General features: G+C 37.4%; 3 protein-coding genes and 1 long non-coding RNA gene across 6 annotated transcripts in view; 1 reads left to right on the top strand and 3 right to left on the bottom strand.

Moving 5' to 3' along the window:
- LOC131785818 (zinc finger ZZ-type and EF-hand domain-containing protein 1) overlaps positions 1-2,451 on the bottom strand; it is a 32,351-nt gene extending 29,900 nt beyond the window's left edge. For all 3 annotated transcript variants that reach the window (XM_066170846.1, XM_059102765.2, XM_066170847.1), the window contains exons 1-5: positions 2,322-2,451; positions 1,392-1,419; positions 1,117-1,195; positions 478-559; positions 139-210 (exon numbers count right to left, since the gene is read on the bottom strand). In XM_066170846.1, coding sequence (XP_066026943.1) covers positions 139-210; positions 478-559; positions 1,117-1,195; positions 1,392-1,419; positions 2,322-2,384 — 324 coding nt within the window. In that variant the 5' untranslated portion in view covers positions 2,385-2,451. The remainder of the gene's footprint in view (positions 1-138; positions 211-477; positions 560-1,116; positions 1,196-1,391; positions 1,420-2,321) is intronic.
- A 795-nt stretch (positions 2,452-3,246) lies between these two features.
- LOC131785826 (ribosome biogenesis regulatory protein homolog) lies at positions 3,247-9,430 on the bottom strand. The gene is made up of 14 exons (XM_059102775.2): positions 9,251-9,430; positions 9,034-9,106; positions 8,517-8,555; positions 8,075-8,113; positions 7,649-7,699; positions 7,382-7,432; positions 6,973-7,051; positions 6,458-6,565; positions 6,279-6,328; positions 5,965-6,030; positions 5,769-5,810; positions 5,215-5,310; positions 4,436-4,470; positions 3,247-3,764 (listed from the first exon to the last, which is right to left on the bottom strand). Exons 1-14 carry the CDS (start codon positions 9,427-9,429, stop codon positions 3,632-3,634), a joined length of 1,041 nt encoding a protein of 346 aa, XP_058958758.2. The 5' UTR covers position 9,430; the 3' UTR covers positions 3,247-3,631.
- Positions 9,431-9,506: 76 nt separating this feature from the next.
- Positions 9,507-11,387, top strand: LOC136283147 (uncharacterized). Its single transcript, XR_010718592.1, has 2 exons — positions 9,507-9,690; positions 11,224-11,387. It is a non-coding gene; the product is annotated as an uncharacterized lncRNA (long non-coding RNA).
- Positions 11,388-13,396: 2,009 nt separating this feature from the next.
- Positions 13,397-19,867, bottom strand: LOC131785840 (uncharacterized). The gene is made up of 8 exons (XM_059102796.2): positions 19,541-19,867; positions 16,883-17,196; positions 16,547-16,641; positions 16,217-16,370; positions 16,000-16,063; positions 15,355-15,623; positions 14,862-15,036; positions 13,397-14,655 (listed from the first exon to the last, which is right to left on the bottom strand). Exons 1-8 carry the CDS (start codon positions 19,743-19,745, stop codon positions 14,345-14,347), a joined length of 1,587 nt encoding a protein of 528 aa, XP_058958779.2. The 5' UTR covers positions 19,746-19,867; the 3' UTR covers positions 13,397-14,344.
- Positions 19,868-25,468: the final 5,601 nt, after the last annotated feature.

Consider the following 25,468-nt stretch of genomic DNA (forward strand, 5'->3'; position numbering starts at 1 on the left):
ATGTTGTTGAGTTAGTTACCTACTGTACATAATAAAAGATATCAAATTGAAAAAGGAAATCAGAGGTACACTGATCCATGGATTATTTATCTTAAAACACATGTTTATGTTACATTATTGTATTTCTCAGAACCTAACCTCTATGCACTCCTCCTTACTGGCTCCCCTTCCTGTCAGCATGTCAGTGAATTGTGATAGACTGACATATTCCTTTACAAGTGAAAACAAAGTAATAAACCAGAAAATTATTTCAACAGAAAATATACAATTCTTTGCCACTTTTCCCCCTATGAACTGTCCATGCTCACTTCAGGCACTTAACTGGTTACACTTTCCTTTTGAACTATAGAGCTCTGCTATATGAGTTCCACAAGTTTTACCTAACTTTCACCCTTAATTGCCTAAGTGAGGACTAAGTCATCATTGCTCAACCTCAATATATCACACTATTTACTTAAAAGAGTGCACTGAGCAAACCTCATGTCTGGAATTTCTTTCTTCCAGCCACCGTATAATACTGCCTGAATGTTGCTGCATAAAGGATTCATTTGGTTCCTCTCTAAACAAACAACACAAGTACAGTGTTAATAAAATTTATTTTTTTAAGTAAACCTAAATTATTACTCAAGTACCCTAAAAGATAAAGCTGCATACTGCATAGGGAACAGTTATAACAAATAGCATGAAATCTATATAGCATGGAGGACATAACTGGTAACAATCAATTCATTTTAAAACAACCAAGTGTTACAGGAATTTCTCACTAGTGTTTATTTAAGCTATGTCAAACCAAAACTAGAAAGATTAAATTCATAGAGAATATCCCTCCCTTCCAAAAAAAAAATAAAAAGGGAAAAAGTGAAAAAGAAAAAACAATTGCAGATATATTCTTTTTGAACTGTTTTGTTGGAGCATGATCTCACATCAGTAACAACTTAAAAAATTACATACATTTTGGAAATGCTATAAAAGAAAACAATAACTGAATACACAGAGTTTGTAATGTGAAGCTATGCTGCTTCACTTGTGCAGTGCAGTGAAAGAAAATAAAGTATATTTACTGAGGAACAATTAAAAAATATACCAAACATAAAAAAAGCTAAATTAATGTCTTACTTGATCTTTGAGGCAGCTTCACGCAGTAAACCATGATCAAATAACACAGAAAGGTCTAAAGCTCCATCAGTGATCTCCCCTAAAGTCCCAAGAAATAATTATCCTCACTAAGTGCATAAATTACTATTAGAAAGTGAAAACTAAAGATGCACTTAATAAAATGGAAGTGTGACAACTTCCTTAATAGTGACATAACCCCATCAAATGGTTGTATGACATTCAAATTTCAAAGAGAAAGTAATAGAGTTTGCTATACAAAGAAAAAACACAATTACCTGAAGATGGACTTGTCTCTGTTCCATCCTACAGAAATAGAAATTGTAAATTATCTGACAAAACAATGAGCACTTAAAGGATGACTTTCAATTTTATGTCAGATAAATAAATAATGAAAGACAGTTGACTTCTGACTACTCCAGTATGTACCAAAGTCACTTTGGAGGTAAACCTCATCAAGAATTTGAGCTAATGAGGGCTACCTGAACATGGAAAATGGCCTGAAGAAAAAAAAGGCTTGAGGCTCTAGTAATGGAAGGTTTCAGTGACAAGGATTCTACAGTGTTGATTAGCTAGTGAAGGCCTTGTGATCTTCTTAGGCATTTCAAGGTTTCTCTATCCATTGATGTAAAAAGATCCAACTTTAATACGATACATTAGAAAACTGCTAGTTTACAAAGATTATCAGAGACTTAATAGACTGACAGCATGCATTATGTTGACACTATTTACTTCTAGCCTGACTCAGAGAAACTGAAGATAACCTAAGGAACCAATGGATCATCACAATAATCTCGGATCAATAACTTGGGGTTGAAGCGTTCTGAAAAGCTAGTGGTATCCAGGGTTGCTAAACTTCTGGAAATATTCGCTACTGTAGTCCCTACACCCAGCTGTTGGGAACAGCTTCCGTTCACTCGAGAAAGGTAGTCACTACGTGCAATGAGTTATGTAAATGTAGGTTCTTTTAAGGCTAATTAATTGTGTTTGTATCAATTGAGGCACAATGAGTTCAAGAACTGCTGCACTTGTCGCTTAATCTGCTGGTTATAAAATGTTAAATCAAATTAGTCCTATCAATTCTAAGGATGTCATAATCAATTTTTCGGTAGGACTTTTTAAGTCGGTGCATTTCGTCGAGGTCAGATGTGACCTGTATCCCATAGCTGGTTGCATCAACATATAGCCGAAGAAACATAAAATAATACCTCATAGTACTCGTTTTCATCGTCTTCTCCGTCGTTAACGCCTCCAGCTGTTACGTTTCCCATATTCTATAGCTTTTTCAAACGAGTTTTCTTCCTGGTTTTGCACATTCTACCAGCTTCGCCATTTTTATCGAAACCAACATGCCCAGTCCATCCCTGCGCTGGCCAATAGTAGTTGAGCTGGACTGGGTCTAAGAAGCAGCTTTTACTCGGTAAAATCGCCATTTAGATACACATCAAACATTTTTCCCGCAGTAACTCAGCATGATCAAGTTAGACTGCAAACAATCCCTTAACTTACGGTTAGCCCTTCCATATTAGTGCTAAAGGACGCACGTTTCTCCGCCCGCGGGAAGATTTCAGACGAGTTGGGGAGAGATTTGCCGGGGGTCGAGCAGAGGTCTCTTATCTAGTCATGTGTTTGCCAAAACGGTCCCAGCGGGCTCGCGTTCTTCCTGGCCTCATATTAGAAACCTTTGGCAGTTAGGACGACAACGCCAAGACAGACATCGATTTATAAAATAATTTATATTTTTAGTTGGAATCTCGCGAATTACTGGACGTGTTTACTATTTATTACGGCGCCTCAAGATAACCTCTATCTTCTGCGCATCATTTATGTGAGCCTACCCGCACACTAATGATTCCCTCTAAGCACCAATAATAAGTGCCTACTCGCAGACTAATGATTCCCTCTGTCTTCTGAGCACTGATTATGAGGGCCTACTCGCGGAGTAATGATTCCCTCTATTTTCGGGGCGAGTGCAGTGGAAATGGGCAGTTCATTGTATCGCCAAAAACTAAGGTCTAGATTTCTATTCGATTTAAACGGAGAGACCTCTTTAGTTTCACGCGGAAAAGGCAAAAGTATTACATTCAGTCCAATGTTTAAGTGGGCTAAAAACATACCTTTACCCCTCACCTATGAAAGTGAATACAAAATTAAGAATTACAGCTATTTAACAATGCTAAACGACTAAAACAATATATAATTTCATTGTACTACATAAGCAGATTGTTTATTCATAATTCGTATCCTTTATTTCTGTCACTTTTACTGCGAACTGACGCCATTTGAGCGACATTGTTGAACATGCGTAACATTCTTGGCGCCTTTAGTACCTTTTTCTACAGCAGTATCTCGAAACATTACACGGTGAAGAATGAAACGTAATCTCTTGACAGTGTTGAAAATAATGCCTCGTGAACGAATAATAAAAACCATATGGTTATGTAGTTGTTACATCTGCCTCTCCATTTTCTTTGGAATTAGCTCTGAGCCAGGGTAATAATGACGGTTCTGTATCAGCTTAAATCTTGACTTTTTTCTTGCCCGATTTTCTGGGTGATTTTCCAGCTGGTTTCTTGTTTCTATTTTGAGCAGCAGGCTTTCCCTTTCCTTTCTTCCCTTTTCCAGCTCCTTTCTTTTTAAACTCGCTTCCTCTAGTTAGTTTTAAAATAGATATGAAGAAAACAGAACATAATCAAATTGACCAGCCATCATTTGATGCAGCAAATAGAAAAAAAAAACATTAAGAACTAGTCGCTGAACGAGGGATTGAGGTGGATGGCAAGAAACACTACCTTCTCTTGAACCCTTGGAGATACGCGGGCTGTATGATCGGAAGGCTTTAGTTTTTCTTAAATAAGAGATGAATCATTGACTTCTAAGTCATTCTGCTATATACAGAACCATTTAAAGGCAATTTAGTATTATCAACTGAGTTGATAACGTAATTGCATATAAACCTACACAGAACTCACAATTCCTACCATCGCTCTGACGAAGGGCTAACGCTCGAAACATCACCTTTTAAACACTACACGGTGGTCAATTTACGTTATTAACTCAGTTAATAAAACTTAATAACCTTGTTATACTCTCCCACCGACGCAGCACCACAGTTTCTTCAGAAAATTACCCCCTTGATTCATTTAAAGGAAAATTGAGAGTGCCTCGAACGTGGGTCAGTCTCCGTACTCAACTCTTGATCCTCTAACTGTTCAAGTATTAATTTAATTTTCGAGTGGAGACTGTCATGTTACCTTTGACCGATACTTAAATAAATCGGTTCTTTTACATTACACTTTAACTCTGTTGGCAGTTTGCCTACCTTTTCTGTGCTTCTGTTATGTGTTGGTTTACTGCCTGGAAGAGTTAAAGCAATTCAACAATTTATATTTGTAACACATGATGACCCTGGCTCCGTAGAGAGAACACTTCGGATCATCTTATAAAGATGGCAACACCTTGAGAGTTTTGACTCTCTCTGTCTGTCCTGTGGGTTTTCACAATATAGACAAACACTACAGATATTAAGTTGTTGTCGCTTCATTCTGATGCAGTAAGTCCAGCACCGATCATATTAACGAGGTGTACCAGGGTTTTTTTTTTTTCTTAAAATCAAACCGTGCCGCAAGAAAATGGTCTCGGTTAAAACCACTCTTAAGTCATAATAAACTTGCGGCGTGAACTAACTTTGGTGGTTGAAAAATCACATTAGCTTCACCTTTCTTTAAAAATATCCCTAACCCAAACGCGTTTTTTTCTCCTCCTCTTTTGTAACCGCTCTCTGTTTCTTCGACGCATGAGTAGAAGAAACAACAGAACTCGACGCTTTAAAGTGTCTACCGCCTTATTGGCGTTTTCACTCGGCACAATTACCTTATGCTTGAGTTTGTGCTTGCACTTGTGCTTGCTAGTGAAAACCAAGCTTTAGCGATTGGGCCATTGACACATAAAGTAACAGTTAGGGAAACAATAAGATGCAGGATTGACAGCCACGTGCACTGCTTCCTCATCAGCTTTCACTGGGCCGTATTATTGCATGCATTCACAATCTTTATTCAAAAGTGACTTTACTGTTGCTTTGCACATGTTCGTGTCAGTTACCTTATTGACATCAAGGGGACCTCTTCTGGCTATTTTCTCTGCCAGTTCTCTGCTTCGGCTCCGTTCATTTGACAAGTCACCCACAACAGGCTCGAACTGCAATTACAACAACAAGGAATTTAAGAAGATCTATTCGGACAATGATAGTCACTTACCTACATTTTCACAATCTTGGTTGAGACACTTCTCTAAAGCCAAGTAAGATGAATCATTCAAATCATTTTCACAATCTTGGTTGTGACACTTTTCCGGCGAAAGCCAAGTAAGATGAATCCCATTCAGGTCAACACACATGAATGGGGACGTCATCACCGCAAGTCTGTGTGATATGGCCCACAGATTTAATTGGAGCACCCCGCAAGGGCCAAAGAAACGGGATGACTGTGTATCTATTGCAAATTTTCTCACAGTTGGTGAGACCAAAGTGAAATTACAAGATCAAATAATCTGTAGAATGACACTTTGAGTGAGTCCGCATAAAAAGAATGCCAATGAATCTGATTGTAGTGGTAGTGTCTTACCCTAATTATCAATTAGCTAGTATATTTCTTTACCTTTCGCTTCTTTCCAGTTTTCCTTGAAATCTTTTCATCACGCTGAAGATTAAATAAATGCAATTAAAACTTTGATATCTGGGTCAGTCTTTTTTTTCCAATGTTTACTGTCAGACATAACAAATACCTCTGTCATAAACTTAAGTATGGATACAAACTTGTACTTTCAAGTGTGCTTCTTGCACAAATTTCTTACCAGTTTTTCAGTAAATTTTCCCAATGATGCAGTAGAGAGTCTGCTGATGTTTAACTTTTCTGAGATCTGAAAAAAATTTGTTCACACTAGTAAATCACTTAAGGCAACATAAACCCAAAAGAACCAAGAATATGCACTCTTTCTTCCTTCCAAAATAATTATTATAAAAGAAGTCACTTTTAACACAAAAAGAACAATCCTTGATGTGCATGTTTGTTTAAGTGCCATTATTCTCCTAAAATTAACACATGAAAGTTTGGAAGTTGAAATGTTGACTTTGAAAGGATTTCAAACATACAGAATCAAGAAATTACCTGTTCTTTGCTTTGTCGTCCAGATGAAGGGGCAAGATCTTTATTTGGAACTAGTAAAAAAAAATCAAATAATCAAAAAGAACATAACTAAGGACATATATCTTTAGAAAGCAAACACCATCCATCACAATTCAATAAAAGTAAGCTTTCACAACAAAACCATGAGCAGTCCCACTGACCAGAAATCTTTCTGTTTCTTGCTATGTTTCTCAGCCTTTGGTATTCATTCTTGGCAACTCTTTCCTTCTTTGCTTCAAATTTTTTCTCAAACTGGTCTTCATATGGATCTAAAATTAAAATTCTTACTTTAAGCATTGGTCTCTATCACTCCATAGAAGTTTTTCTTACTCTTAAAATTTACATTAGAGCACCAATACTGAGCTAAACAATGAGTGTGTTTGAAAAAGAAGGGAACCATGTTCTTTCAAGATGATGGCTGCTCACAATAAATGGAATCAGGAGTCTGGTCAGAGAACACTGGGGCCAGTTCATCCATGGATAAATTGAGTGCTGCTTGTAATTTTTCCAAGAAATGTGATATTCCAGTGAACAATATTTTTCTTTAAACATACCTGACTACAAACCCCTTCTTCACTATTTACACACATGGACAACTTGACAAAGACAAGGAAGCTAAACCATGTAATATTTTGGAGTCACCATCACAAATTTGTGAATTTATGATACTCAGTACCTGCATTCTGAGGAACCTCCAAAAGCCACTCCTGAGTTTCATCATTTCCTCTTTTGTATCCAAAACGTGGCTTCCATTCCTGAAGATACATTTAAATAGGTACAGATACCTGTACAACAGACAACTCTATAGTTGAAGCAGATACAAAAGTATATATTTAGACTTGAAAATGTTCCAGGATAAAAATTGCAAACACAAACACTGAAATTTGCTGAGACTTGGATTTAATTTCATTATCCCTTATGTCAACACAATAGATGTATCTGAATTTTCAACACTGAATACATTATGCACCAGTTTCAAAATGAAATCAACTTCACATAGATGTCCATGGGAAATCAATGCACTACTGCTGAAAAGGTACATCAACTTGGCCCTTACTGCAATCATTATACAAACTGATACTAACTTGAGTGTTTTTATCTAAAATCATCCTCTCACGTTTCTTTTTTGTGATGCCCTGTAAGACAACAATTAAATCACTTGTTATTCATAACTGCATGTGATACTTCCAAACATAAACCTGCTGGTGCAAACAAGACATATTATAATGCCTCCTAGCAGTGAGTAAATCCTCCAGATTCTCAATAGCTTAAACTCTTTTGAAGCTTAAGAAAATATCAACATTAACATAACATTTGAACAACTCAAAGGTGGATGATTTCTTTGTCAGTACCTTTCTTTTGGCAAATTCTTCCCATTTTGAGGGCAGTTTTGGTTTTGGGATCTGAAAAGTCAAGAGATGATGACAATTATCCAAAAAAAAAATGAACTTATAATACATATAAACTGGAACAACGAAAAAAGGTAGATTGCAAGTATTAACTAGCTTCCAATTATCATTAGAAATTAATGAATTGGTCCTAAACACACATGCCTGTTTAGCAAACTTACCGGTCCTATAACACACACACATGACTATTAGACATACTTACACATCCTGCATGTACACATGACTGTTAAACATAGTTACCAGTCACACATACACATACACACACACCCACACATGACTGTTTAACATACTTATTGGTCCTACACATACTGATGACTCTAAACATGCTTACTGGTCCTACACACACGACTTTTTAGTTAACATACTTACTGGTTTTTCTCTGGGAATAACCGTATATGGCTCAGGTAGCTTCCATGAATAAAAATTAAAAAGAAATACATAATGAGTGCTTCATGTCATTCTGATAGTAATGTAAATTAATACATTTGACTATAAACAAAACAGCTTCGTTTTCACTTGTTGTCAACTATCATGGTCAGCTATAGATATACATGCATGATAGAGTCTAACTATCATTGGACCTCATTAAAGATGGCTCATTCAGGATTACACCACCCCTCCAGGTAATAAATAGTTAAACAATTCCTCTCTCATGCACCTTGATAAGTAAAAGGAAATTTGCTTTTTGTTAATGTGAGGTGTGAAAAACAGATGAAATTAAAAGTGCTAGATATTTTTTACAAAAAGCCTAATTCTATGAATTGAAATTGAAAATAGCAACTTCTAGGATGAATGTTATAAATGGACATACCTTTACAACAACAACTCCTTCAGATCTTTCGTGCGGAAGCTGCAAAGGAATCACATTGAAAGAGTGAAAACTTCAACTTGCATGAAAGCTAGTTAACTCTATACATTAACAGCATTTTCCGGTTTATTTGAACAAAGGCAGGATCAGAGTTGTCTAAGTTAGACTAGTAGAGGCAAACAATACTGTGGTACATAAAGCTAATCGTTTTATATTTTAGATTTTTGGTCGACTTAGTTAGATGTTAAATTACACAACACTATGACAAGTCCTTCATAACAGCCCTGACAGCCCTGGGTAAAATTTCTGCACAGCCCCATCCTACATTATACATTCAGTTCTTGGAGAGAGAAAACAGTGACAAAAACAATACATTGCCATTGGGAACAGATTTGTTTTACAATAGTATGGGGCTGTGCAGAAATTTTACCCAGCCTCGTACTAGTTATATTACATACATGCAACAAAATTGTAAATTCATGACTGAAAAACTTCATAGGATTATTTCGTGATACAATACCTTCCAAATAGCATTCAACAGCAGCTGCGTATTATCTCTGGCAAGATTTCTAAGAAAGTCCTCTTTATTTTTCCTATAAATGAACAGGAGTTTTAAAAGCAAAGCCAAGCCTAAATAAATTTTTCTTCTGATTACGGATGAATTTGAAACCATTTCAAGATTTCCCGTCCAATTTTCCACGTGCACAAAAGAAGTAAATTAATGGTTGTAAACTCACCTAAATTCTTGTCCATCAACAGGCTGAAGATCTGTAGCTAATAAATTCCCAATATCTAGGTCTGGTTCTACATCCCTTGTGACCTCTGTTGATCTATATTTCTCTTTATTGCTTTTCTCTGCTAAGGACAAAACTGACGCCACAGTCGAATCCAAGTCACCATCCATGCCGTCCGCCATGTTGAAATACAAATAACCTAGAGCATCATGGGTGATTTTGAGCAAGCTAGGTTACACAGCGTAGTTCCCAGTCGGTCAGCATTAGATTCCATCCACCAAAACCACCTTGGTCGAGAGGGACTGAGATGGAATGATGGACAACTCATGACTTGTTATACTAAATGAAAATTACGAAGCTACGACAACATGCCGACTTATCCCGATGACCTAAGTGTATTATTTGCTTGGGAAATTGCGTCAAAAATTTTTACTCACGAAATGGTAAGTATTAATTAATTGTTCGATTGTAGTATTATAAAACATTTTACGCAATTTTATGCAGATATTTCACGTATTCAAAAGGTGCCCAGATGTTACGTAGTTTTGGTGGATGTCATTAGGGAACATCCACCAAAACTTTGACCAAAACCATCAACAATATATTTTTTTTAATTTTAGCTATAGCCACTGTTAGATGTTCAGGGAGACAAAAGATTTATACCAATAATTAGCAGTTAGTGCTCTGGCTAATTATTTTTTTATGGTGCACAATTGCTGACCGACCAAACGTTCTTAATGATTATCATAACTCATGACACATAGAATAAAGTGGTTTTGGTGGATGTTTCTCTCCATCCACCAAAACCACCATAGCAATTTCTGCTACTTCCTTACAAAAGACTGATGTGACCTGCTATTTGGAGTACATAACCACAATCTATTTCTTTGTATGTAGAGATATTTTGCAAAGTTCTTGAGTCAGCACCTTTTATTACTGAAACCATAATCATAACATGGTGCACAATATAGAATGCAAAAGGTTCTGGTGTGGCAATCATGTAATCTTGAAACAGGAGGGTTCTTAACTGACTTAAACAGACATTTGCAACAAAATCCCAGGTCCAGAAATTTCTTCCACTATTTCTGCTAAAATCATAACCTTTAAGTACAACAAATCAGCACATCAAAAATTGTTATCAGGGGTCTGAAAATCCTATAAATCTTTCACATTTATTTCAAGTAACCTTTAATTTCACATTGATGAATAAGTATACACTCAAGATGCAGAATGTCTTACATTTTACAAATTATTTCCCTTTTTATGGATAGACAGTGAAAGGCCTTTGCCACATTGGTGAATCAAACCATTGTATACCATGCATTTTGTGATTATTGTTTGTTTTTGCTCACAATATCCAGAAAAATGGAGGGGATAAATTTAAATAGCAAATTCTATTAATGGTTAAAATTAAATAACATTGGAAGATCAAATTAACTTTGTACTGTTTAAAATTCAGTTTTGGTTTCTTGCTTATTCCAGCCTCTTAATATTCAAAAGCATTCCTTGTCATTTTTGTGTTCTTTTGTGTAACATAACTTGAAAAACAAACACAGAGAAAGGAAACCACAAAGGATTAAACTTGAAGCTAAAGCAAAGTTTAAGTTGAGCCATAGCTGATCCAAATACTGAGCACTTTATATTGTAACCCATTTAGCAGTAAAGTTTATCTAGTATATGTCTGCCAGCTTGTCACAAGTCTTACTCCTCTCCTTCAAAAGTCTCTATAAATAAATTTTTCTTTGTGGTCCCTAATTGATGATAAGTATATTACAGCTCCTCAATTTCCCTCTCTCAAGACAAGGTTACTCTAAATTTAACAAAGTGATGGACTTGATAAAACTCAAACTATAACTCAGCTGGCTGCTACTTGCAACCTTAATTTCTTGATATCAGTATACAATAATCAATATGTTATAAATAAGAACCCTAATGCTTAATTTTGCAGTGATCACCTTCCTCCTTTTCATTTGCAGACCAGACTGGAACCTCAGTCTATAAGTGTGTTTGCTTGTTTTGAGTGGGGATGGAAGAAAAGGAGTCATGCCGCATAACTGATTTATTAAACCAGATTTGTTCTGTTTATACATGAGTAGAACTACCTTGTTCTCTGAAAGAAATAAAATTTCTTGCATTTTTATCTGTGTTTTGCAGTCAAACTTCCTTGTGTCTTGGACAAGATATCTTATTTTCTTGAAAACAAAATATTTGTTTCCAGCCTTCTGTAATAGGTAAATATAACAGTGTAAGACGAGTGACAGTGTATTTCTCAAGTTATTTTTTGGAATACGACAAAACGGAAGTGTCATAGTGTGATAAGGAGCCAATATATGATTGCTTGATAGAAAGCAAAAAATGCAGAATTGCATATATTTTCTCCTTTGTCAGCAGCATATGTTAGTGAAAAGTTCTTATAATTGTTAACTTCTAACCATCTTCAATTTAGCCAAGATTGAACTGTTATCACGTTGGTCATAAAAGTATTCTGAGATCAATGTCATATGACCCATTCATGTATTTGACCTTTCGAATTAGCAAGCCATAGTTGACAGTAACACAAAGGTTGAGGATAAAAAGAAATTATTATATACAGTACTTCTTCTGCATATTTTCGTTTCCTTTTCTCTCCAGCTGTTCTATCTATGCCGTGCTGGCAATTGAACACTTTCCTTCCCAAAATTAGGAAAGGCACACCAGTAAAAAACGAATTTTTGCTCCTTAAATATCTCGTGCATCTTCCCCGAGTATTTTGTGACTTCTGTCCGAGGAAGGAGGTGTAAGCATTAAGTTAACCCGAATGATTCCACAATTGTGGTATCATCCAAGCCATGCCAGAGGACTTGAACTAGATAAACTAGTGAGAATGCACAATAGCGATAGCAAAGCTTTGTAATGCCAAAGAGCTACATCAATATATATATAAACACCGGTGTTCCCGAAACCTTTGACAGCTTTAGAGAAAGAAAACTTCGTCGTCAATCTTGTTTCAAATTCCGCAATAAGTTTATGCGCCTCATCAACAGAATTGACGTATCCTAAATTATCTGCATGTCTACCATCAAGCAATGGTTCGCGACTTAAAATTCTCGCTATGCTGTTTCTGTTTGTTCCTCAAGAATCATGGGATTTACAGCTTCGAATGTTCGGCTACATCACTTGCGGATTTCCGAGAATCTTCGGTTATGTTTTGCAAGTTATTAAATATTCCATCTCAGTCCCTCTCGACCGAGGTGGTTTTGGTGGATGGAATCTAATGCTGACCTTCCCAGTCCTACTAACTATAGTCTCCTTAGCCACAATGTGAGGGTTATCCTTCATGCCAGGACGGTAACAGTTTGCGTTTACCACACTTAGACTGTCTACAGGAAAAAGTGGATCATACTACAGTAAATACAACTATTTACACTATCCAGTAGATATTAATACCGTTTACAGGTGATACAGTCAAAAGTGGATCATACTACAATAAATACAAGGACGGTAACAGTTTGAGTTTACCACACTTAGACTGTCTATAGGAAAAGTGGATCATATTACAGTAAATACAACTATTTACACTGTCCAGTAGATATTAATACCGTTTACAGGTGATGCAGTCAAAAGTGGATCATACTACGGTAAATACAACTATTTACACTGTCCAGTAGATATTAATACCGTTTACAGGTGATACAGCCGTCTTAGGGACCGGGGAGAGTGAGCAAAAAAAGACCGACATTTATCGATATAGAGCCCGATACACTGCAAATATCAGCCTCTTCCTCTGTTTCATTATTCTATTTTATATAATGGTGTAACACTTTTGATGCGTCATTCATGTACGGTCGATTGCACAAAAGTTTTGTGAGTTGATTAAGTTCTCGGTGGATTAAAGCTTGTGTTCAGTTTTGCCAGATGTGATATTGTCGTTAGATACTTAGATGGATGGTGTGAAGGAGACTCACAGAACAAGTTTTTGGATCACTTTGATTGGTCAGATTAAGCTACACTGTCTACGGTGGATATTTTTTCTCTCTACAGTATAAACAACTATCCACACTGTCCAGTCAATAATAGACACAAACATCTACGCTGTTTCCATTAGATACATACACCTTATTCCATTATTTGACATTATTTTACGAGTCGCGTTGTATTTTCCCCCACAGATTAAATCTGTCAATGGCGTGTTTATTACAGCTGTTACCAAATTTTTTACAATATTTTAAATTTATTTCCACAGGGACACTTAACGATTTGCATAACAAAATTATATAGCTACTTACGATCGTAGTTCTAGAATACACCATGACAGTGCTGCTCTGTTACGAATCGCCTTACGTTTATGAGAAAGCTAATTTGTTTGCTATGCAGAGTCTTTTCTTTTAGTCACTGTTGTTAAATCTGTGAAAAATGTAATCCATCCACTGTGTGGAGACTAATAAACTATTTAAAGTATTGTTATAGAAAATACCTTCATTGACTCACTACTAAACAAGAAAAAAACGTCAACAAAATATTTAACTAAAGGCATCGGTTCTAACTACTAAATAAGAAAAACGTCAACAAAATATTTAGTTGAAGGCATTAGTTCTAAGATAGTTACATGGATGACAAAATTGTCTCACAGTTAGTTGATCATTTGAAATGGATTTGAGGTGAAAAAAGTTATTTGTATCAAAACGAATTTAAAGAGCAATTTGGTGAGAGGAGAATTCAGAAAACTGAGAAAACTAGGACCAAAAAATTGGGACAAGAACTTAATGTGATCTCTCTGCCTAGATTATACTATATTATACTATACTATACTTCTAAAAGAGACGCCGGGTTCTATGAAAGCTTAAATGGCAGCCCTTGGCCGTTCATAAATCTGCTCAGGCGAAATCATTCAGTATGTGTAAGTTTGGGTCGTTTACACTCCAAGACGTGTTCAATATGGTTTGAACCTCCTACTCTACTTAGGAAAAAATCAGTTCATTTGGTCACATGCACTAATTCCTTATGAACATCACATGGAATTTAGTTGTTAGTCCAGTCTCCTGGAACAATTCCGGAGCCATACTTTCCAAATACTGAAATACGGAAAGATATCAATGTTTTTTTTTTAATTGTCGGCTTTTACGGTTGCATTCCATCTTTTTTGTTCTTTTTTGATTTTCTCGTCAAGTTTTGAACATTGTGGGGAATCTCTGAACCAATTCTTCTGATGGATGAAACACCAGGGATAGAACTCAACTGACTACCGATAATAGAAAACCCTTCCAACGGACTTATTATGGTCTGCATGCTCTGCCACCTTTTCTTTCCTTCCTCTTTCATGATGTTCTCTACCTTCGCCTTGCATTCCTCACACATTTCTTCAACTTCATTTGTGTACAGGATGGCCCTCTCTGATTCCTTTCTTCCTTCATCTCCTTCCATTTCAAAGTCTTCCTCATATAGAATACACGAAAGTGAGAAAAGACATGGTTACTCAGGTTATTCGAATCGCGTGCTGATAATTGTGCTTCAAAGCTTTAGTTTGTTTCCCTATTTTCATTCATCCATTGCCAAAAGTCTTCACGGCCTCTCTTCTAAAAAGATAGATGGAAGTGTGAAAAAAGTGAAAAAACAGAATGGTTAATCTCAGACTCACCGTTTACTTTGTTTATTCGCTCCATTTTGGGTTTATAATAAAAATATTCCCAGATAAGGCCACCGCCCACAAGAATGCCAAACAAAGCAAGTAGAATGATGAGAAACTCGTAATCTTCAAATAAACTGGCTGTCTGTTTTACGGTCTCTATCACAGGAACTGAATGAGAAAGAATCTACGAAAAATGGGAGAAAAAAAGTGATAATAAGAAAAGTTTTCCTGGAGGAAGGAAAATCAAACAACGGAGGATGTTATTCGGTTTACTTTGGGAAGAATCCGCAGAACTTTTTCTACCAACCTCTGAAAAATTCATCGACATTTCTATTTCTCCCACTGCATAAGAAATGAATGCTATTAATGTCGTAAAGGATTGGAAAAGTATATTACAAGAAATAACAAGTTATCTGTCTTTTCAGGCAAAAACAATTCTATACCGAACGAAACGATTCTATACTGACAAGCTAGGTTTACTTTAGTCTTATGTGTTCATTACCTGTAACGCTGTTAGTTCAAAGTCTTTGCTCTTTAGAACATCCGTTGCGCATTTCTTTATCACGTTGCACAACTGTGTTGAGTTGTAGGGAGGAGTTACGCTCATTCCAATGTAGTAATCGTAGTCAATAGTCCGGCCAATAGCCAGGGTGTTGTTTTTAAGTTGCTCCAGACTTGCTACAGCCATATGTCTATCAATTAAGAAACCATTTATGGGTGGGTTTTTCTGTTTAATCAGTGCAGCGATCATTGCATCTAGGTCTTTGTATTCTGAAAGAGAGAGAGACGATGAAAAACATCTTTAAACCTTATCTTGGTGTTCCAGTGCCACGGAATTCTGATGATAGTCGCTTCTTCGAACTTATTCACCGGTCATCACAACTGGAACCTGTCAAACTCGGCCGGTTAGGTTTTGGAAGGAAGAACCACTTCAAAAGCTACATTTTTGCGTTGTTCATGAGGTAATTTAATCGAAATTGGGTGCGAAGGGCAGAGTTTTATTTTTAGATTTAATTTTCTCTGATTCAATCCAGCGCCATTCATTCTGAATGCAGAGGTACGAGTGAGACTGTGGCGCTATTTTTCGCCTCTTTTTTTTTTTTCTGGACTCACATATGATTCACAATATCAGTTCCTCTTTGCCTACCTTTGTATTTTGCCCCTTCTGACACCGCCACTTGCCTTGCCAAACTTCCATTCAAAACTGCAACCTGAAGCCGGGGGCGCAAAAATAATATTGATTCTATTCTTCAGACACTCCATTGACTTTTTTCAAGACACGCATCCCAAAAGACGTTTTGAGAAACTTACTGCCGATGCTGCTCAGCAAATCATGTGCCAAACGATCAATAGACACCACTTACCGTTTTTCCAAATAGATTCAAGTCTTCTTCAATTTCATAATTCAAAGAACTCGTGAAATTGGCTGTAAGAACCGAGAAGGCGACCATACCCAACAACATCCACAGAATACTGTACAAACGAGCTGGAACGGACTTAGGAGAAGTGTCCCCATACCTACAGACATCACCTCATATAAGTACAAAATTATCGTAATCTTTATCATCCTTTTCATTATCAATTTATTATTATTCTCAATATCATCATGATAATCATAATAGTTTCTTTTTCACGTCATTAGTATGGAAGTTAGAAAAAAATGCCAATATTTAAGGGTAAAAAATATTACCTACCCAACAGTAGTCATTGTGACGAAAGCCCACCAAAAGCCCTGCCAGGAACCCCTGATGAATGAAGGAGGGAAGTCCACAGGATTCTTGTGGCGATCCTGTTGAAAGAAATGTTTCATTTTTCACACTATAAAACAAAATGCTGGACAAACGACGACTAATTTATTTGTCGGTCAGTGTCACCACCTTATCGGCCGCAAAATTGGGCTACCTAGAGATAGAATTACCAAATTTAATTCCTTTGAACCAGTCAACTAAGAGCAGTACAAAAATCAGACGATTTCGAGGCAAATTTGTGTAAATTTTGGCTGAACCACTTGAAATGCGCCATCCACTTACCAATATCCACATAAAGACCCCGGATATAACCGTCAGAATGAGTGTTAAACCTATAATCTGTCCTCCGTTAATAAACGACCGTCCAAGTTGTGTCAATGGCTGCATCTGATTTCTTTTAGCGATGTAGGCTGGTCCTTTGGAGTGATGCACTTTAATCTCACATGGATCGTTCGTATTCCTTTTTATCATAAAAGGTATGGCGATGGTTACATTTTTAGTGCTGTTCGAGGAAGTCTTTTGGAACATGTTTCCAGTTGGTTTGAAGGATATCTTAGAGGGCCTGATCATCTGGTGAAGGAATTTACCAAGAAGGCCTGCAATCATGGATAGAGATGAGGTTTAGAAAGTACGAGTACGCTTTGATCACTTACCAAAGTAATAATCCTCCACAAAATAAAAGAAGCGCTCATTGGGGATTAACCCTAAAAGTATAGGGCTCGATATTGAAAGTTGGCCATATAGGTCCTCTTCTAAGAAAGGGATTTAAGGAAAATCGACAAGTGTTTCATGCGTCAACGTGCACTCAGCGAGATATATAGAGCGCGGGAGATTTGAAGAGCTCGAAAGTTGCGTAAGAATTGCTCGATGAACGAAGAGCAGGCTATGAACCAATTTGTTTATAATGCTGAGTTTCAAAGCGGTAATCGATGCAATGTTTTGTTGGGAGAAATTCCGTACGTAATGCGTTATCAGCTTGCACAATCGCAATTGAATTTGACTTCACGAATTCACTTGCTATGTTATTAACTAGGATGAAGTAAAAAAAAAATTGAGTTTTATTTTTGTTTTGTACCTAGCTGTAGCTGGAACTGTTTCTACGTCTAGTGTGTAGCAACTGGACACCACGGAAGTTAACCGAACGTGACGATGTAAGCGATTTGGTTACGCCACGTCACTGGCATAAATATTACAAGAATGCCAGTGAAGTGGCATTTAATTTATTGGTAACCAATTGAAGATCTGTCGTGATAAGTCGGAAGATCTGTCGTAATAATATTTTACGGAAACCTCATGTTCAAATCTTTCTGTTTTGTTTTCCGTTCCCATATTTCCAAAAACTGATTTCATATTAAATTTTATTTGCCATTCCTTAAATATTTGCAAAATTTTTTCCTTCGGTAGTCATGATCTGATTAGTTTAGAAACTTTCCCGTGATTGATTTGCTTAGAAAACTCGGAACTCACAATCTAACTGTTTCATAGTTTATCCATAAAAATTCCTTGAAAACTAATACACTTTGGTACACCTATGCACCCATTGATATTTGTTAAGCAGACCTTCCAAATAGACTGAAAGTGCCGCACAGCTCTGAGCATGAAGTTATCAAGCATTACATTCATTTCAATTTGTATTAGACACATATGCGCAGTGCAGACCTAGTTTTACCCCATGATTTCGTTGTAATAAGAACGTTTTGAATTCCAATGGCGGATGAAAGTTATAATGATAATGTGAAAACAGCTCGAGGTAGAGCATTACTACTTTCAAAAGATGAACTGCGCTGAGAGACATTATGGCGTCTCACCTCGAAAGATGCCTCTTCCCCGGAAAAGTAACGGGGGGGGGGGGGGGGGGAAAGAGGGTGAGAATTGGTGGTTTAACATAATTTTGAATACGGTTGTCTTGGTGATTTTAATTTCATTTTTTTCACCAGCTGTCATACTTCTCACAGTGTGAGAGTGCTCCGGTAGCAATTCGCTATGGAAACATGAGAACGAAAATTTAGGATACCATTTCTAGCTGATATCTTTCTAAGTTGTTCAAAGTCAAAGCCGTAATATTATATTGTGAACTAATTCTAAGAAATTCCCGCCCCCCCAAATTTGAAATAACATTCAATAACATTACCTTTTTTACCCGAGTTTTGCATAACGTCGCAATTACCAGTTTTTGTTCAAGTCGCATAACATTTATGAAACAATACCTATTTCGTTTTTCCCTTAAGTGAACAAAGACTTCCTTTCAAACTGAAATTAACTTAATCAATAGAAAAAGAAATTGCTGTAGAGTAATATTTTTAAGAAACTATTTGTATAACATAAACCTACATCCCTTTCTGCTCTTCGCACTGCAAGTTATTCTAAATTATAGCTTTTACAACGTGAACTGGTATTTAGCTTGGCTTGTAGACTGATTCAAACACAAACTGTAAATTAGACATAACTCTCCGGGGAACAAATTACGCTCAAAAAATAATGAAAAGTTCTCAGTTAGATAACAGGCTTTGTTCTCACGTATTTTTTTCGCTTCCTGTGTATATAGACAGGAAGACCGACATTTCCTATTATTTTCGTTGAAATTTTAATTTAGAAGCCGGCCCTATGCAAGATCCGTCTATGCGTTATCTGACAGTAATTTGGGTTTTATTCTTCGTAATTTCAGGGATGAAATTAACCACAGTGAGAATAACAATATAGAATCGACCGCAGTGACAGTCGTTGATTGGGTTGCAAGGAAAGTGAGCTTGCGAACTGTTCTTGGAATCTTAAAACGGATTTGATCGTATGGTGCAATAAAAAAACGTTGTTGATGTACTTTCAGATATGGTGGGGAAGTGCTCCGCGTAGTCAGTTTGTTCTGTGTTATCTTGCATTTTAAGGTAGATTTGGGAACAGTAATAACTGCATATATTTAGAATTAAAATATTTATACTCAACCCTCTGTACAGGACTGCAAGCTCGTCTGCTTTGTTGTTGAAGGGGCTCGGCAATTTGTGTATGGTCTTGTCGTCCAGAACTCTACGTCAAAACTTAGCTCGGTCAACGAGAGCTGGTCACAGTTTGGGTATGAAACCATGCTCACTGTCGCCGATGTGCCAAGAAGAGATAAAAAATACACGATGCTGAACATTTCATACAGCATATCAGATATTTCTGTGAGAAAACATTCCTCGGGTTGGTAATTTACGTTACATCCTCCTCTTGACAGAAGTCTCGCCCGACCAAAATAAACGACGATTTTTTCCGTGACTTAGTAAATATGGGTGTAACACGCTCACTGAGTGGTAGATGTTGCCATAGGCGTACAAGAACATTACTGACTGGCTAGCTTTCTTGCACATCAAGTAGGTAATAGGTAAATTATTAATTCAATTGAGACTTGGATATGGCCAGCGTTTCCTCGAACAGGTGCTATAAACAAGTCGTTTGATACCAATGTTGAATGACAATTTTGGTAGGAAACACAAAGAACTATTAACCAGGTAGATTCTTCTGATTTAAACGGCAGATGTTCGTTCTCAGGATTCACTTTTTAGACGACGTTTTTCCGCATTTTGTTTTAACGTCAAAGACACAAAATCTCATTAATATATAATGCTTGGCAGGTCAATTTTTCAAAATAAACCGACGCTTTTCTTTGAATGTCTTTGCTTTGTTTTGACGTTTTTTTGGGTTTCGTTGTCGTTCTAAAATCGTTCATTGTCAGTTGTCATAACTTACCATTTGTAAAATAAACTGCCTAAAAAAAATATGAAATTGTCTCGATGGAAACACCCACTGAGGAAGAATATCTTTTATCTTATTTGTTAACCCTTTTAGTTGTGCGTTAATTTTAGGATCGCCTGGCAGAAATAAGAAATTGCTTTGAGGAGAGGAAGAAAAACCGCTAGATGGTTGATTCTTTCTTTGGTGAATTAATTTGCGGCTTGCCATCTTGAAGCCAAAAATCGATAGCACTTTTATGTTGTGACATTACATTTCCCGCTAAATTGAGAAGAAGTTTAGATCGCGGTTATGGGTGATTCATATAACCAGCACTGACGAATTAACAGTTTGCAAATTGTGGAAAACAGTTTGTGTCTTCGATCCAAATGCACAGTGATTTTTGAAAAGAGAGAACTTGTAAAACTGACCATGTGAAAATTTAGAGCCAATCTACACATGCATCCAGAGTCCACCGAATATTTGCTCACAATACATTGGCAGGCCGTATATTTCTGAGTTGTATCTCAGGCAAAAAGGGGAAACTTGGATATGACTTATGAGAACTACCTATATTCGGTTCAAAGAAGTAACACTTGAAGGAATTACAAACTAAGATGAGTTCCGAGCGGGCCTGATGGTGCTCAATGATACTTGAGGGGGGCATTTGGATTTTTGGTTTTGCGGTTTTGGCTATTTTTATATCGGTTTTTCGGTTTTGTGTCAAAAACCTTCGTTTTTTCAGTTTTGGTGTTCATTGCGGTTTGCGGATTTTCCATTTTTTAGCATTTGGTTTTCGGTTTTCACGAAAAATACCGGGTTTTCGGATTTGATATCCTATGCGGTTTTCAGCTTTTCCTAATTGACCTACAGTATTTGGGTTTCGGTTACTCTTCGATCTGAGCGGCAATATTACGCGCCTCCACTGATCTCGCGAGACGCAAATGTTATTGAGAGGAATGCGTGACAAACTAATTGAAATATTGCAGGGATCCGTAGGGGGGTTCACGCGTCTTGAATGACGCCCATGACTTTGACCATCCGTAGGGGTTTACGCGTCTTAAATGACGCCCAAGACTTTGACCTTGCAATGTGGAGCACTTAGGTCAAGGTCGATCAGTTTGCGAACCATGTCTTCCAACGTGCCAAACGCGCCGGCAATAGAAGACGGTCAATTGTTGATTGTGTCGCGTTTTTTTACGAAGAGGGGAAAGGCGGCGAGAATTTCAGAGAGAAAGAGAAGTTTAGATGCAAAGTTAAAATTGTAATCCTATAGAGGACTTTAGAGGACTTTGGTGCAAATTTCCTAAGTTTAGCAGGACTCCATTACCAGCTGCTGAGTCCGCAGATACCACGCTCGAGGTCCTCGAGAGAGCAGCTGAAATAAAGTCTATAGTTTAAGCAGGTACTAGAAGATACGAATGCCAAGTCCATGGCATTCACAACTACTGTAATGAAATTAGTGTAGTTTACTCTTTATGCTCCACTTGTCACCATTGTATCGGATCGATCAGGGTTTTAACAATTAGGATGTGAAAATGTATCGGTTTCGACAGTTTTCATGCAGTTTTCGGTTTTGATCGAATTGTTTTTTCGGTTTTTCGGTTTCGGATGATTTTTTCTATGGTTTTGCGGCTTCTAAAAGGCCTTAATGCCCCCTCACAATTGTAGTAGTCAGTTGAAGAATTATTCACGATGGAAAAGTGAGATGAAACAATCATAAAGTTTAACGCAATTTATTTGAAGTTTTTCATGTGAGATTTAAATCAATGATGCTTGATTTAACCAAACACCTTGATTAATATACCAGACTTCAACGCAGCCGAAGCTTTGCTGGTCGACACTGTTGTCATTCGTTACTAGACCTTTATGGGTTTTGTGATGTGTGTTTAGTGTAGACTGACGATTGAAGGCTTTGCCACACACGGGACATTTGAAGGGTCGCTGATTGGTATGGATGATCTTGTGTCTGCACAGCGTACTGGAGAGACGAAAACCTTTACCACATGTTCGACATGTAAATGGCTTGTCACTCGTGTGCTCGGGCATTCTCATGTGTTTTCCAAAAGTGTAACTCGTTTTAAAGACTTTTCGGCAGTGAGGGCAGTGGTACTTTGTCCTATTGCTGGACTGTTTAATAAGAGGTTTCCGCGTGGTACGTTTTGCTTCAGAGGCAGGCCGCGCTAGGATTTTTTCTATGGAAAAGGAGAGACCCTCTACAGATTCCCTTGCACTCTCCTGCAATTGGCTCCTATCTACTGATTCTTGTGTAACACTCCAATCACTTCCTGCTTGGCTAGTTTCAGTTCCCACTGTTGCGTTATCTGCATCTGGATGTCTCAGGACTTTTGGTTCTCGTTCACTTTTATCCTTTCCTACAAATGATAAGGAAAGGAAAGGAAAGTTTCATGACCAGCATATTCTAAAGGTCTTCAAAGGCGGACGACTTCAAAACCGAAGCTACCAGTGAATATTATAGACTTCATTATTTTGTGGACAAAGGATGTTTCGGAAGAATTTTGAACTTTTTTATCTCGAATTATCGGTAGCGTTTCACATACTCCATTACGTTTAAAGCTCGGTATCTATTTGGGGAACACCACATACAAAGCCTAATAAAGAGGCTCTTTTTTTCCTCTCATTTATTGGTTACCTCCTCGTATCCCGGTCACTTAAATTTAAAGAATGCTGCATCAATGAAAAAGTCGGAAAAATCTCACGATATTTCGGTAAAATGAAGCCTTACCAGCAGTTTGTGATGTGTTTGAATGTTTTGGCTCAGGCAGTCTCCTAATTGTGAATGAACGAGGCATGTTAAATCAGTTTACTTTTCCTCAGCGAAGGATCCTGTTTATTCTCTTAACTCGTGCACGATACTGCGCGGTGAAAGCCAAAAAATTCCAAAGCATCTCTGATTGTATTTTCATGGCCTAAATACCTTTGACACCTAACCCACCTTTTGTTCCAATATTCACCTGTCATGTTTAATCCTTCGCCTTTACTAATTTTGCAACTGAGCAGCGCCCCCTGTACTTTTTTTCATAAAAGGCTTTTTACTGATTATTCCCTATCAAGTAGGTTTCGTAGTCGTTGACTTGTGGCAAAAGTGTTTCTTTGCAAAGAGGACAGGTTTCTAAGCATTTATGACAACGCATGTGACGTAAATATCCTGTCTTATCCACGTGTAGTATTGAAATGTTACCGGTAAGAGGATCTAATAATACAACGGGCTTTAAGTTACACTTACGTATATTTTGGGGCAGTATCTGTCGAAATAATAATAATAATAGAAAAAAAGACCGTGCGGGTGCGATCAATCATGTCTAGGCTTAATCCGTTTAATCCATTTATTATAAAGTGATCAATATATACGGCGATTTCAAAGGCCATTGCAACTAAACTTCAATTCTTCTGGATCTACTTTAAAAGGAAAATTACAGAAAGGATAAAGGGGGTATAAGTTTCTAAGGAAACTGTGGTGCTGCGTTTTTGCGACAACAGAGAGTATAACAAGGTAATTTGGTATTATCAGCTGAGTTGATAACATAAATTGGCCACCGTCAGGAGTTGTGAAGCTGACATTTCGAGCGTCAGCCCTTCGTCAGAGCGAATGACGAAGTGCTAACGCCCCCTTTACTCATTTTCATTTTTCGCTCTGACGAAGGGATGGCACTCGAAACGCCAGCTTTGAAACTCTTAATAGTGGCCAATTTACGTTATCACCTTAGTTGATAATACCAAATTACCATGTTACACCCAGGATGTCCGAGACTTCAGACAATGCAACTTAAGGTGTTAAAACGAAGGCACTTCTGCGAATCTTCTTTTGTTTTGTTTTGTTTAAAGGCACAGTCTTTCAATACTGGTCCGGTTCATTGCTGTTCGCAGTTTTTAAATCCACTGAGGAGAGCACTTCTCGGCAGCTGCGTTTCAACATAAACAAATATTTTCGCAAGTCATAAAAGTGATCCATTACGAATATAGAAGAACCGAGAGCCAAGACTTTGTTCAAACGAGATACCAAAACAAAGGTTATATGAACAGGTTTAGCATTGGGGACTGGTGTTGATGTCCTTTGAACTGCGGTGTCCATTGAACAATAAAAAAGCCTTACCTGAGAATGATACTCACGACTTTCCGCTCCGGAGAACAAATCGATCATGACAATTTTCTAGAAACTATCGTTGTTTTTCAGGGATGATTTGCGTGCACAATTCGTTGCTAAGGATACAAAAAGTTAAAGTTCAAGTTTCACACCGACAGCGGCGTACTGACAACAAAAAACCAACTGAGAAGAATGCAAAGATCTCCCCAGGGCCCACGACAACGTGGTCACATATTAACATGACGCACTGAATGAAGGAAGGGCGCTTCTCTTTTGGAACTTCTGGGAAGACTGAAACCGGGCTCGGTGATAAGGTATCGGTTTATTCCTACAAAGCGAGAATAACGATGACTACTTTTGGGTCTCAAAAAACCCGTGACTGAGTCGAAAACAAGAATCACATTTTCCTTTTCTTTTCAATAGCGATGTCAATCTATTGTTCCTGTTAGCTGGTACCGTGATTGTTACAATAAAAATCAAGGCCTTAAAAAATTTAACAGGCCTGAGAAGGTAGACGAAAATTGTCAGACGGTGTAGGGGTTGATAATTAAACTCGATATAGGAAATTTTAATCATTTCTTACCTGTTCAAGCATTCGTGCTTTGGAATAATACAAAGCCTCAGGGATGACAAGCCCTCACCTGACCGTATCTCTGATCGACATCAAGATTTTTTGGGCTCGAGCACAGTTGCTGTTTAAATGATTAAGAGCGCACAAACTCCGGCATTGAGTTTGAAGCGTTTTTTAAGAAGGGATTAAAAACAGATTAAAATCTCCACTCCTTATAATGTTGCAATAACTTGCCATTAGCGCCGCCCTGAATTAGCGTGGGTGATTTTTTGTTCAGGGCTATCACGTGGTGTGATTGAATAAAAAGTTCCTTCAAGTAAACTCAGTGCACAAGCGGCTACAGCTTGGGACAACTGGGATTTTGATTTATTAATGGCACAAAATGTTGATATATCATCCCCGCTCTGCCGAAACAAGCGTTTGATGTTGTTTGAATCCGAGCACAGTTGCTGTTTTATTGATTAAGAGCGCACAAACTCCGGCATTG

Source organism: Pocillopora verrucosa, chromosome 8, assembly GCF_036669915.1.
Source record: "Pocillopora verrucosa isolate sample1 chromosome 8, ASM3666991v2, whole genome shotgun sequence".
Taxonomy (NCBI): domain Eukaryota; kingdom Metazoa; phylum Cnidaria; class Anthozoa; order Scleractinia; family Pocilloporidae; genus Pocillopora; species Pocillopora verrucosa.

What these genes read in the sequence shown, in the direction of transcription:
- LOC131785826 (XM_059102775.2), bottom strand. Translation starts at nt 9,429, where the DNA reads ATGGCGGACGGCATGGATGGTGACTTGGATTCGACTGTGGCGTCAGTT. An exon ending in TTATTCCCAGAGAAAAACCA is followed by an intron (nt 7,700 to 8,074) that starts GTAAGTATGTTA and finishes TTGACTTTTCAG; the next exon opens with ATCCCAAAACCAAAACTGCC. An exon ending in GTCCCCTTGATGTCAATAAG is followed by an intron (nt 4,471 to 5,214) that starts GTAACTGACACG and finishes TAACTCTTCCAG; the next exon opens with GCAGTAAACCAACACATAAC.
- LOC131785840 (XM_059102796.2), bottom strand. Translation starts at nt 19,745, where the DNA reads ATGCTGTATGAAATGTTCAGCATCGTGTATTTTTTATCTCTTCTTGGC. An exon ending in TGAATCTATTTGGAAAAACG is followed by an intron (nt 16,064 to 16,216) that starts GTAAGTGGTGTC and finishes CCCCGGCTTCAG; the next exon opens with GTTGCAGTTTTGAATGGAAG. An exon ending in AGAAGGGGCAAAATACAAAG is followed by an intron (nt 15,624 to 15,999) that starts GTAGGCAAAGAG and finishes TCTCTCTTTCAG; the next exon opens with AATACAAAGACCTAGATGCA.